The sequence below is a fragment of the Impatiens glandulifera genome, chromosome 5, assembly GCF_907164915.1.
Source record: "Impatiens glandulifera chromosome 5, dImpGla2.1, whole genome shotgun sequence".
In the NCBI taxonomy this organism is placed as follows: Eukaryota; Viridiplantae; Streptophyta; class Magnoliopsida; order Ericales; family Balsaminaceae; genus Impatiens; species Impatiens glandulifera.
In genome coordinates, this window is record NC_061866.1 from 13,853,925 (window position 1) to 13,868,961 (window position 15,037).

At 32.4% G+C, this 15,037-nt stretch overlaps 1 protein-coding gene across 1 annotated transcript; it reads right to left on the bottom strand.

Annotated features, from left to right (window-relative positions):
• Positions 1-4,048: 4,048 nt before the first annotated feature.
• LOC124939036 (CUGBP Elav-like family member 1) lies at positions 4,049-13,994 on the bottom strand. The gene is made up of 8 exons (XM_047479553.1): positions 13,889-13,994; positions 13,711-13,790; positions 12,497-12,556; positions 12,400-12,402; positions 12,239-12,245; positions 11,657-11,744; positions 4,325-4,674; positions 4,049-4,272 (listed from the first exon to the last, which is right to left on the bottom strand). The coding sequence occupies exons 1-8, from the start codon at positions 13,992-13,994 to the stop codon at positions 4,049-4,051; spliced, it is 918 nt and encodes a 305-aa protein (XP_047335509.1).
• Positions 13,995-15,037: the final 1,043 nt, after the last annotated feature.

A 15,037-nucleotide genomic window follows, 5' to 3' on the forward strand; every position in this document is an offset into this window, starting at 1 on the left:
TAGTAGCCACTAGATCCAGAATCTTTCTGTCTTGTTTTTGTGTTTCAGCCTGTTCTCTTCTAGTGGGTGTTTTTTGGCTTTCAACCTCTCCACTAGTAGATTCGTTTCTTGTGCAAATTTTGATTTGTCCCACTTCGGTGCCAAGGCTCTCTTCCTTATTCATGATCGGTTTATTCTTGTCTGAATTTGAGTTTTTGATTTCACATAACGCGAGATTCACCATATCTTTCTCAAGTGCTTCCTGGTTGTTTGCAAGTTGTTTAATGTTTTTTAGTCCAGGATTCTCCTGTTCACAATCACAAAAGTTGGCTCTGAGTCCAAGGATCGGGTCATTTTGAATTCTGATTATATTGTTTCTTCGGTTCTTGCCTGCATTCCTGGAACTTTGAAAATTAGACTCGCAACCCATATGTGATGTTTTTACCGAACATATCGGAGCTCAATTAGGACTAAGTTTCCTTGTTTTATAAGGGCCAAGAATTACGTGCTCTAAAGGTCTTTGTGTTCGAAGACCGATGAAGAAAGGACCGACATTTACCTCTGGACCAGTTCTGTGATTAGCATTAGGACCGGTTATGCCAAGACCGACAATAGTAGGACCGGTGAGGTTAGGACCGGCTGTATTAGGACCGGTATCATTAGTAGTAACATGACCGGTGAATCTTGGACCAACAGTAACAGGACCATTAAGTCTAAGACTGGCTGTAGCAAGATCATCATTATCAGCAGATCTAGGACCAATGAGGCCTAGACCGATGATAGAAAGATCGGTATTATGATGATTAACTCTAAAAATCGGTGTAGTCATGACCGTCATTAGCAAGACCAATTTTCTGGCAAGGACCGGTAGGACCCTTATTTGTAAGGCTGATATTTTGAGCTTGACTGGAAGGACTTAGTAACATTATGACCAGTGTTCAGGCCAGGTCCAGAATTCTGAACGTGACGGTGAAAATAGGATCGGATCTTTTGGAAGCATTAGGACCGATGTTAATATTAATTTATATTTATGTTCTTAGCAATATTCGCCTGATTAGAAACTTTTTCATTCTGATCCCCTACTTGAACATTATTGTTAGCCTTAAATCTCATACTATTAACAGGGCATTTGTTTGTTGAGTGTGTGAATGTGCTACACCACAGGCATCGACTGGGTCGCCATTCATATTGAACTCCTATATCAAAGAAGTTTCCCAGTCTATCCTTTAGTTCTTGTTTAAGCGAGAGAAAGTTGCTCAGATGGATTTCAACGCTAACCCTAGCCACAGACGCACGCTCATAGCCTTTCATTGCAAGATTAAACATAAGCAGTTTGTCTATTATATTTGATATGTAGGGAAGACCCATTAGATTACATAGGTGTGACGGAACGTTTTTGAGGTTCACCTAAATTTTCTCCAATTCAGGCGGTTTGTGATTGGTGTTAATATCTTCACTCCACTTGTATAGCTTGAATTTTCTACATCTGATAAAGTTATTTTCACTTTCTATAATGGGCTTTAGTTCACTTCTATTCCGGAAAGAGAGAAAATAGAATCCATGATCATTTATAGTAACTCTTTCCAGACCGACAGATTCCCATTGAGCCATCAACCTTCTTCCAACCTCAGCAAATGGCGCCTTCATATTTCCCATAAAGTGATCCACAATAAAAAAAACTCTCATGCATTCACACATTTCTCTTCAATTTCAGGTGGGAGCTCAAATCGGTACGGGTGATCGAGAGTGATGACCTTCAGGAATAGGTGTCAAGCTGGAATTTGTCTTTTTCTAGATCAAGAACAGCATAGTCATTCCACACCTTTCCTTTCTGTTAGGTTTTGTTGGGATTTCTCATAATCGTGTACACTATCGTTTTTTTTACATTTTGAGATTTCCTTCATAGTTTTGACCGACCATTTGTCACTTCATCATATTGACCATTGCTAAATAGATTCCAGTTCTTCATATAATGGCTGTTGAATTGAGCATTCAATTGATCACTCATTTCCTTAGTCATGTTGATTTCTAGTTTAGCCCTACTAAGATTGCAATCTCATTTTTCCTCATGGACCAATTGGACCAGCATTAGGATCCTTAGAATTAGCTTGAATATTTTCCTTGACTAGTGCAACATCAGTAGGGGCTGAGGGGATCTCGGGTTCCAGATTTCTATCTTTCAATATTTTCTTGCTTTTTTCAGCCCATCTCACCCTTTTATCCCCGACGAAGTCGTTCCCTTTACCCGACCAAATCTTCTTTAGAATGTATTTATCTGTTCTCTTCTCTTGTGTACCTGTTTTCCTCTTTGAAATACTTTCAATAGGAGTTTCGGGATCAAAGTTCACAAGAGGAGAAAATGCACCCAGATTTAGTATCTTAGGACTAGCTTTAGGTATCTCTTCCTTTGAATTTACTTCTGCTTTCTTCTTGTAACTTGAGTTAAATTCTTTAGAATTCTTCCTTTCTTTGGATTTCGATTGATTTTTAGAATTCTTGACCACATTGGAATTTCTCGACCCTACTTCATTACCCATCTTTTCAGCGCCAGCACTTGTCTTAGCAGAAATAGGCCCTTTTGTTTTCGACTTGATCTTTGTTGTATACATTTTCTTTATAGACTTGTGAGATTCAAGATCACATATAATTGATTCATCATAATTAGTGTTAGCATCTGATTCCATGTCAAACTCCTTACTTTAGTACTTTTGATTCAATCGAGAGTGAGTAGTTTTGATCGAAGTATAATCATCCTAGCGAGCATGACCGATGACATAAGCATTTCGATGATCTGTGTGTGTAGGACCGGCATCATTTGGACCGATGACATAAGCAGTTCCAGGATCGGTGTGTCTAGGACCTTCAGCAGCAGGATCAGTGTGACCAGGACCAGCATTAATAGGACCAATGACATGAGCATTTCGAGGATCTGTGTGTCTAGGACCGACAACATCAAGACCGATGACATGACCAGTTCTAGGACCGGTGTGTCTAGGTCCTTGAGCAGTAGCGTTAGTGTGGCCAGGAACGACAACAATAGTACTGGAACCCTGGCCAGGACCTGTAGAATGAGTACCATTATTATTATCTGGACCGAAAGAAATAGTACTAATTAATTCAAGAACGACAAAGTCAGGTCCATTAACGTGATCAGGTCTAGAACTAGTATATTCAGGAACGATATTTTGAACAGGACCGACTGATATAGAAGAGTTGGTTGTAGCAGGACCGATAACATGTATAGCTTCAGGACCGCTAGTAGCATGACCAATAGCTTGACCAAGACCGACATTTTGAACAAGACTGGTATTAGATGCAGGATTAAGACCAATAGCTTTCTCTACGTTAGGATTCCCAGTATGACGATTTTGACTTAACATATTATCTTCATCGACGTTATCTTCCAGTCTACAATCATGACCCTCAGTAACTACCTTTTCCATACCCAGACCCATGACATCAACCCTTATCTATCCCAAATTACCAGCAACCCAATAACTTTTATCAGATCCAGCCAAGCTTAAACCATTGGCTAACCCATTCACTAAAATTTGACCTTTTGTTTTTTACCAATGAAAAACCCTTTACCCTCTTCCTTTCTTTCATCACCGATAATTTGTCCCAGATTGTTAACCTTAACCTGGCCAATATTCTGACTCAGATTATGTGTAGTATCAATATGATCCAGACCTAGACTATCAATCAGTTTGCAACCCAGATTTTCATCCACCAACGAACCATTGTAAGTTGTTATGCTAGCCAAAGTTACATCAGCATCATCGGCCAAAGTTGCTGAATTTTTTAAGTCATATTTCCTGGTGTGTTCTTCATGAACTTCATGTTATTAAGACCCGTGAAATTGACTATCATATCAGGTGATAGCATTCCCATTTCAGACCCATTCGACCCTGCAACTTTAGCCTCCATTTCAGTTACCTGACTACAACTAGCATCATCAGATTTACCCATTTTCAGCCTGGCATTCAACCTGGCCTTTTCAGCTATCGAACTCATATTGTTAACATCAAGTCTAGCCTACAGTCTTCCTGATTTTTCCAAAGAAGTTCCATCAGAGTTTGTTTTTATCATCTTGTTTCACATTAGGACTAGTAGATTCTGTTTTCTGATCTTCAATTGAGCCCAAATAAACCAGAATGTCTAATGCTCCCTTTTCTAAACTAGACACTGAAATAATAGCCTCATATGGACCCAATGAACCTAGTTCAGCAAACTTACGCAACTCTGTTATAGTAGCATTTTTAGGACCCTCATTACCCAAATTGACAGATTCATCTGATTCAGCTCTAACCCCATAATAAAACTTTCAGCGCTAAACCCGATTTACATTTAGGAGTTTTGCCAATTGTTTGATCGACCAGAGGACCCTTGAGACAGATTGATTCCGATAGAGGGACTAGATATGTAGCCTTATTAACACAATTTTCAGTAGGACCAACAACAATAGGACCTTTAATACCCAATTCACTAAATTCACCTTTTTCAGACTTAGACCCCATAATAGAATTTTCAGTAGGACCCGATACACATCCAAGACTGCTGCTAATTACCTGATCGACCAGAGTACCTTTAGGACAAATTATTTCTGGCATAGAGGCCGAACCATCAGCATCTTTAACACGATTTTCTCCAAGTTCATCAAAGTACAATTTCTTGACCAATTTCTCAACAGAATGTCTAATTTCAAGATCTTGGGTACCAACCAACTATCTTAATGGTCCGTTCTGTGCAGTAAAACCTATCAGTTCAACAACAATATTTACTAAATTTAAAAGCCTATTAGTTCTATTTGCATTCCTATCAATTCCTATCAGATCAGTCAAACATTTCTAGTATGCACATGCTTATCATCTAAGAATTAATCCTCAATAGAACAACTCTCATTTGATTCTTCAACATGTGGAAAAGAATTCATACTCGATGATGTATTTGGCATGGAATCAATAGGAGCATCCTTACCATTATGCATGACTCCATCCTTGATCTTTGGCTTCTATTTTCTAGTATTGTTATGGGATTTGCGGGCTCTTCTGTCGCTCTTATCCTTACTGTCGGTCGATGGCCCCATCAGTAGCTTCTTAGAATCTTCAAAGCGGGCTTGAAGGACAAGCCTTGCCCGAGTAACAACACTAGACGGGTGTGTACCAGTCATGGGAAAGATCAAGCACAGAAAGCTTAATCTTCAATGGAACAACAGATGTTTGAATTCTACAGCAATAGGGTGGGAGAAAACAGCACAATTAGAAGTCAACTACACCGCAACAAAGGCTTGAGTTTAAGTGTCCAAACAAGAACATGTCTAGACACTTTTGGAATGATCTATATCTACAAAAGCTTCCTCTAGACTGACCACTTGATTCAAACTGCGAATTGGATTTTCAAAGGGAACTTAACCGCGCCTCACGGTGTCGCTTGATGTCCAGACCGAAATTTAGACTTACCTATAATTTGGTTATCTTAGCGGTAATAAGAGGTGGATACTAACCCTAAATTTCTGGGTTCGAGCATGTCAAACGGTAAGTTCTATGCCTAGTTAAATGGTTATGTGTGTTTGTGGGCTACATACTTAATCTGTTGTTCCATTTTAAAAAAGAACAAAAAAAAATCAAACTACAAATGAAATTACAAACTCACATTGGAAACTAGAGTTTGTCAATCTCTATTACACCCCTATGATACAAGTAGTCTATATTATCCTGAAAGACAATAGGTCCTGAAAGATAATAGGTAGTAAAACCTTTTGTATCTATGTGTTTAATAGAAATTTGTCAACTTTATACATTTTCTTTCACAATAAGGTGTCAAAATCTACAATTAAATATTTATTTTCTAAGTCTTTAAATATTAATACTCTATATCGATAAATCGAGATAAATTGTAGTTGCAGAAATATACCAGATCTGTAATAATGAAAAATGGTTCATAAAAACGTTATTGAGATCTCCACCTGATCATGTATCTCGCAGTTCTGGATCGTTGATAAAACGATCTTACTGGAATGTCTGATGTGAAGTGTAGATCTTCTAACCCTCTATCAACAACTTAGTATTCTTAAGAGTGAACAAACATCTACCATTTAGTTTGATAATAGGTAGGTTATATATATGGGTTGGAACATTTCCCTAACATACTCATTTTTTGTTCGACACAACGAAATATCAAATGATATTTCTGCTTTAGATTCTAAAGTTATTTAAAATTATCTCTACAAGAAATAAAGAAAGACTAGTTGATATTAGAAATGTTAAAATTCACAATACACTACACACCCATATCTAATATTTCATCTAATTGTATTGACATATGTGACTATGAGTTTTTTTGTTACAAACTAATGTAACGAAAATCATTTTAATCGATATAATTGAAACCAAGACTTTTTATATATATATATATATATACATATACACATATATACACATATATACATATACACATATATACACATATATACACATATATATATATATACACATATATATATATATACACATATATATATATATACACATATATATATATACATATATATATATATATATATATATATATATATATATATACATATACATATATATACATATACATATATATACATATACATATATATACATATACATATATATACATATATATACATATACATATATATATACATATACATATATATATATATATATATATATATATATATATATATATATATTTTGAAGATGATAACAATATTTTGATATCTTAAAATTATAATATATAATTAAAAAAATATAAATATAACTAAAGTGAGAGATTATTATAATTAATTTCAAACATATGGGGTACATATATTATTTAATAATTGTATATATAATTGTTATCATAATAATGATTAAATAATTAAAATGATTTATTAAAATATAAATATTATGAGATTATTTAAACATTTATAATAACTTTGAGGATGTATTTGTGTAAAAAGAGAAATAGTATTTACATGATAAGTCGAATAATAAATAATTATATTAGGGGTAAGTACCCAAATCATATGAAAGCTAATATTACTGTTGGATAACATATCTATTATGTTAATTTAATGAGACTAAATGATAAAGGTTTGTTTATTCTTAAGGATACTCCAGGGCTATGAATATATGGTTGGAAGATCAAAACCCAAGGGTTCTTCACTCTTAAGGATACTCAAGCACTATAAATATATGTTTGAAAAATGTAAACCCCCATATCATATATTCCAGAATGATTTTTTTTTTTTTTTTTATCAAATATCAAAATCCAGATCTAGAAGATTCAAGATAATTAAAAAATTTTGAATGAAATTTTAATGTATCGTTCTTCCCTGTAGATTCAGATATGTTTCTACAAATTAAATTTATCTCAATATAAGGTAGAGTATTAGAGTATTAGATTATATTAATTAAAAAAGAAATAACCCAACTTAAAAAAGAAATGTCACTTTGGCGACATCTGATTGGTGCATCAAATTTAAAGAAATCACAAAATCCACTCTTTACCATGTCTTGTTTGAATTGTGTTTGTATGATTTTAATATTTGACAATTTCATTTTGTTTGATATTTCAAAAAATTAGAGCAAATACTTGTTTTTTTCTAATTTTGTTGATTTTATTTTTTTTATAAATTTTAATAAATGCTGATAATTTATTATTTGAAAAAAGTTTTAGTGAAATCATGAAACAATAATTAAAATGGATAAATATTTTGTTTTGGAAACGAATTGTTTTATTATGTTAGGATTTTATGTTTCCCTCCTAGATCTCTAGGCTGATGTTCGAAGAATCAAAGAGAATAATAATATTGTATAATGGATAATTAAAAAAAACATATCGACGCTTATTACCGACAGTTTAAGCGACGGATAATTTATATATGACGGAAATTCCATATTAAAATAGTTGGACGGTGGATTTTTTAACTTAGTATTTGCGACAGATCTTCTGACGTAATATTTGCGACGAAACTTGACATAATATTGCGACGAATACTAATTTTTAGCGACGATTTGTCCTTTAAATTATTTCTGCACCAAATTTACCTCAATAAAACTTTTTTGTTAATATATCCTAAGATTAAACTAAAATTTTGAAAATTGTTTGTTGCAATATTGTCATTTGTTTCCTTCAGAATTAATATTATAGTGAGAAATAATTTTATTTTATATTAAAATTTTATTTTATAAAATCTCAATAATCAATAAAAATACATTAAAATTAGATATTAATGTATTTCAAGCATAATTTATCACGTAGTAAAAAAAAACTATTTCAATTAAACCTTATTGACATAACACCAATCATTCTCATATCTAAATCTAAAAAGTATAATACCATATTTTAATACAAATCCATAAAACACTATATTCAAATTAAACCTTAAATAAATATCTTCGTATCTAATCCAAATACATAATATTCAATAATAACCTACAACAATTTCAACAAATAGGATTAATCTCTTCACATAATACTATTATTTAAACATAAAATAGATAAACAACAAATGAAGTAATAAAATCACTTGATACAAATACAAATATATTTGTAATCTTAGTTACTAAAATCAACATAAATGAATTATAATAACAACAAAAAGAATCAATATTTTTCTTACTAAAATAATACCAATTAGCCAACTAACCTCACAACCAACACTAGTATAAAAAAAAAGGGCAATTGCAACAGTCACTACAACAAAAAAGGCTTTTGGCAACGCTTAAATAAACTTCTGCCAACACTTAAAAGCGTCGCTCAAAATATTACCGACGCTTATTTTAACGTCGCCAGAAGCAGTTGGGCGTAAGTTTTAACAACGCGTATTTAAGCGTCGGTAATATTAAAATAAGCGTTGCCACAAGTATATTTCAATTTTTATAATAAATTTTTTTATTATTTTAAATTAAATAATCAATAAAAATAACATTTAAAATATCATTTTTTTTACTCGTTATTAACATTTTAAATAATAAAAAATGAAATATAAAAATCTCAACAAAATTTTCTCATAAAATCATATTAATACTTGAATAAAGAACATTAACAAATATATTACAAATGTTCTAATAGTTTAAAAACAATTAAAAGACAATTTTATACATCCCATTTTTTTGGGCACCAATTCCACAGCTTCTCTAAACACAATTGGAATTGATATGTGACCAAACCATACATGTAATTAGATTTTGCATTGCAGCTGAATTAATAATGTGGTATGTTGCCTGCAATGAAATTCAAAAAAAAACATTTCATTCCCCCAACATAAACAAATGGTAAATACAAAGTAAATTTCCTTTTTAACTAAATGAGAAAAAAAAAGTGAATTTCCTTTTAACTTAATGCGAAAAAAAAGATGTCAAACACACCACTTCTATTCTTAAATACTCTCAACAAAAAGTGTTTGGATAATTTCTCACACCAATGCATTTCAAAAGAGACTTTAATACTAAATTATACAAAAAGACAATTCCATATCCAGCAGTTGAGTCAAGTAAATCTCTTTTAATTTACTCAATCTTCACACACTATAAAGCAAGAGAACCCAATTAATAGAGATTTACTCAATTAAATCTTATGTAATATAACCTGCATAAGTAGCTCCAACACCAATCCCAGTAAACCTAGTCTTTCATGTTCCAATGGAAATTGTATGTTAGATTTTTCTATTGAAATTGGAAGTAGAGGAAATAAAACTAAATAGTTCCACTTGTAAGTATCAACATTTGTAATTGGTATCAACAACTCTCTTTGGACTATACTTTGTCAGAAGACCTTTTAACCGTGAATACAAAAACTTCCTTTCATCGAAATCAACAAGAAAAAAATGATAAGAATTATAAAAGTAACAGATAAGTTCACAGAAAGTTAGTTACGGACATATATGAACAACAACATTTTCAATCATTGATTATCCCACTACAGATCTGAGCTCATTTTAAGCATCCTAAGTAGAATCAGTATCAAATGGACAAGAAATATAAATGCTAAGAGTTGGGCGCTCATAAGGAGCATCCTGAAAGCCAAAAAAAATCCATCATCACAAGTACCAATAGTGATGACCAAAATGAACGAAATCAAAATCAAATAGCAATAACAAATTAACAATATACATGAAAAAGACAAAAGATGCAGGGAAAGTCATACATACCGCTTCTTCAGAAATAATTGCAAGCTCGCCTGACTTAACACCCTATTGCTAGAACTCTCTAGCAGCATAACCCTACAATAATAATACAATATTGCATCAATTCATTTTGGTGGAGTTAGCAAAAATTAGGGTGGAAGGAAAGAAGTTTTCAGTCATATGAAGCCAAAATGTGCAATATGTTTGGCAATAGTTGGAAACCCAATTCAATCTCTCGTTCCTCGACAACTGCAACGCAAATAATGATATATGATAGCACCTGAGCATAACATAATTAAGATATACAATGGATTCGGTATCTTCGTCCTACATCAAACTTCGATTATAGTATGATAATATCAGAATTGTGCAACTTACACCAGCGTTACTGCCTAGGATGATGTATTTGAAACTTTTCTCCTCCATTGATTGACTGCTCGTTTGCTGGCTTATCCATTTAGATAAGAAAACAGACTAAAATACAGTTCAACATAGCTAATCAATTTTATTGTAATTATGTTATAATATGGAACGCATGATAAACTTGAAAATCACCATAGCGTGGATCTGCAAAGGCTTGTTCGATCTTGGGTTATTTGAATAACCAACTAGTTATTTCAAAAAAACCTTGTTGGGAGTATATATGTTTTGTAAATTTGGGTATATATTTACATGAGATAATCTGACATGAATTATTGACTAAATTTACTACCTGCTGCTAGCCAAGATGTGTGAGCTTTGCATAAAAAAACTCTTCTGACATGTATGCACTATGTTCTTTTTCTACTGCTACATTATGGAATCTTGGGCATGCCTTACATGTTGTATACCATACATAATAATTAACCAATCAAATGGCATGTTTTAAGGTTGCAAAAAACATAATAAACGTGTTCAAGTTCTTAACAAATAAAATGAGATGTTAAAGAAAAACTCCACTAACTAGATGAACTGTTTAACAACTATGAAGTGAGTATAAATTAGTTATACTGAAAGTATCAACCATGTATGCAACTTAATAGAAAATGTCCATCACAACAACAACAAAAACTCAAACATATCTTAAGAATTATAAGTATAGAGGATAATAAAACTCCTCTGCCTCTCTCTTTTCATTTTCATTTGATTGAATTGAACTGTACACTACTATTTTAAAATAGCTCTCACTTGACCTAGATTTTGAGCTAAAGATAAGGATTATGGAAGAATTTTAATCTTGTGGTCTACTTTCAGATCTAAGAACAATACAAATAATATAAGGTGAAGTCTAGCCCAATAAATCAATCAATATTAGCAAGTTATGCAGATCAGGGCGATCAAATCTAATAAAGACAATACGATGAACTAGAAATTGATAAATACGAGAAGAAGAGGAGATTGACATGCAAAATGAATCGTTTAAATGATATAGCAATGGAAAATAAAGAAATAGAGAGATTACCAGAGAAGAGAATATAGAGGAGAAGTTAGCAGGAGGATAAAAATTATGCAAATTTACAAAGAGAATGATTTTTCTGCTCGGTAAGCACTAACATTATGAATCCACCCGTCGTTCTGCAATTTAACTTTCGAAGCTCTATATCCAGATCCTTAGTCATACCTTGCATCTCTCCCTCTCTAACTATATCCACAATAACATGAAATAACATGAACATTTATGCAGCATTGTAATCAATTTATAGTATTGTGTAATAAGAGAACATAGTAAAGCCAACCGAGGTGTGAATGTAGAGAATCTAGGTCAAGAACTAAATAAATTGATGAATATAAGTGCAGAAAATGTTAGAAAACCAGTAAATATTAGATTCTCACTTTAGTATAGTGAATCATGCGATTAAAGTTGAGTAAGTGACGTTTACCCTAATCACATTATTGTAATAAAATAATATATATTAAAAGCATATACCTTATACACTTTACTTCGATCATGAAGAAGGTGTTATTGTTTCAACTCATTCACAAGAAAGGTCCTGAAAATAGAACAACCGCCCAAGCTATAAAAGCGTGTAATGTAAAAGAATAACAGTAACATGCTTGCTTTCTCAATGCAGCATAGGCCTCTACTTTTGTAAGAGAAAATCCAGATGAATAAAAGGAAAACAAGCAATCACATACAGGCCATCTGGAAATTTAGATTCACAAACAGATTATGCTGACATACATTATAGGTTTATATCAAATCCACTCTCAAAAGTGCAAAATATACTATGATAATGCCGTAGAATCAAATATACCTTTCAATTGGATCCCCCTAATAACTTTATCCCCAAATATACCATCTACAGAAACGCCAATATCACATAATAAGACTAAATATAGCATATCAAGAGATCATGCAACATTAAATGATGCAACATTAAATGATTTGAATACCTTAAACTCGCCAAAAGCCTCTAATTGACTCAAAATTCGTCCCATAGGACCTGAGCGTGCCTGTAAAAATATCCTATAATCATTACACTGAAATTAGTAATAAGACTGCATTGCAATAATCATTTTATAATAATGTTATATTTGAATTATACAACATTTTGGATTACACATATGAAACCGAAGTAACATGAATAAGAACCTCGGAGCCGCATTTCACATTCTTTTCCATCACGCATACACCTATAGTTATCTTCTTATCAACATTCTCCCCATCTTCTTCTTCTTCTCTAATAATCGGGTGCGAGAGCTTACAAACTCACAAATTGCAGCTGGCTAAACCCTAAATAACTTCAGTCGCTTGTGAACACACTCCGTGGTATTAAATAATCATACTCGATATATTTTTTTAAAAATGAACAAATTAGAGCCAGGAAATTAAATTGAAATTGAAGAAAACTATATGAATTTTGAAGTCAAAATACTTGTTAATAAATAGAGTCTGGCCCTATTAAAGAATGATTCAAAATAAAATGAATCCTTATCTTCTTATTTTCTTTTGTCATTATCTAGTTGTTGTTCTCATCTCTTTTGTCCTTTTCAATTTTTATTTCTTGTGTTCTTAGTTAACATGAGATTTAGTAAGAACTTTTTCACTGAGCTACCCGGTTAAGTTCTAAATTATCTCATTTCTTCTTCACTATATACTATTATTATTCCACAATTCTCCAACAGACCCTACCAGTCACTATACAATCTTCTATTTTTTATTCTTGTATAATTATGGAAAAAGTTTCCCACTTACTAAATATTTCAGATAGTTTCTGATCTTAAGACAAACAAAGAGCACAATAAACCAGTTGGATAGAAGGAAAATAGATGTTTTAATAACACACAGAAGTTGAATGTAATTCATACATATTTATAATGCACTAACAAGAATGTACATAACTGAAATATAGGACAAAAGGCAAAAGCTGAGAGCATTTCATACATATTTGGTGTGCAATTTTATCAAAGAAACTAATTGAATCATTCTACATATCAAAAAATGTGACTGAGGTTCAAGGTACATAACTCATTCTCCTATTTAGCCACCACAATGGAGAACATATAATCCCAAAATTTATGGATAAGTTAATACTCAAGTTTCACAGTGAAAAAATGGATTATGTTCAACAAGGAAATCTGAGCATCAAATGGAATTAACAATTTACCTCCATTTTGTGCTTGCCATTAAGAGCTTCTATTGCTGCAAGAGCTTGTTCCTTGGTCTCATACTTTAGAAAAACACAACCTGTCATCATTGAAATAGTTAAAACCTTGGAGTAACCCTTAAGATTCGTTCTACATCCCAATTTATACAACCAATAAAACCTAAAGAAAAATTACTACCTTTAGTTGTTTGTTGCGAACCTCTCAAAATTAGCATGTCTCTGATGGTTCCATATTGAGAAAATAATGAAGAAAGCTCAGTCTCAGAAACATTCTTTGGCAACATCCCCACAAAAAGTGTGTGCTCTAGGTTACCCCATAATCAAAGAGTCATTAGTGTAATTATTTGTGACAATACTTTTGAAAGCAATACTTTTGAAAGCATAAAAAACAAATAAACCATTAGAAAAGGGAGAGAATTGACACCAACATAGAATGAAAAGTAGTGAAAATAATATTATACCTAGTCTTTCCATCTGCATACTTCACTTGCAACGGACTCGAAGCCTGAAAAGAAAGAGGGTAATTAAACACTAAACCCGGACAAAAAGAATCTAGAAGATGCATACAAAGTAGAATTAACAAATTAACATCTTTCTCACTTGATGCAGATCATATCTATCATTGTTATCATAATTTCATCCTAAAGAATACAGTCAAAACAATGGTCATGACTCATGCATTTTTCTAGAATATTAAATATTATACATTCTTAGAATCCTGGGATTAGATTGACGAAACATGATACAGTATAAAAGATGTATAATTGGGTTTGTTAAAGATAATGCACACTTAACGTAGAAATAATTGTTTAATCTACCTTCCATGATAGATGGAAATAGTGTCTCTACAGTTTGAAGATCTAATTATTTACCATTCAAAACTGTAAGTGAAATATTCTTTCAAATAGAGTAAAAGCTCATGGAAAGAAGTGGTAGGGTGACTACAAACACTTAATGTACAAACACTTAGGTGAAATTCGCCAGTGTCAACATAAATGAAGAGATAGAACCAAACTACAATGAGAATTGATACTAACATCTAGATAAACATGACCCTGCGAAGAACAATAACAGAGACAAATTAGAGAAATTATCAACCAAAAGCTTTTGAATCCTCTCTTACTAGCGTCAATTGCGAAACACGATTGGGAAAATGACTCAAATTGGGGCATAAGTCATTGAAAAGTCAAATTCGTAAAGCTAGGCCAAATTAGCTGTAGATTCGATCTTCAGTTCACCTAATAGTATTATTTGCAGCAAACGGAATAAGAAGAGAATTGATTCAGAAACAATAGAAAGATTTCAACTCACTTTGGCATCGTCATCC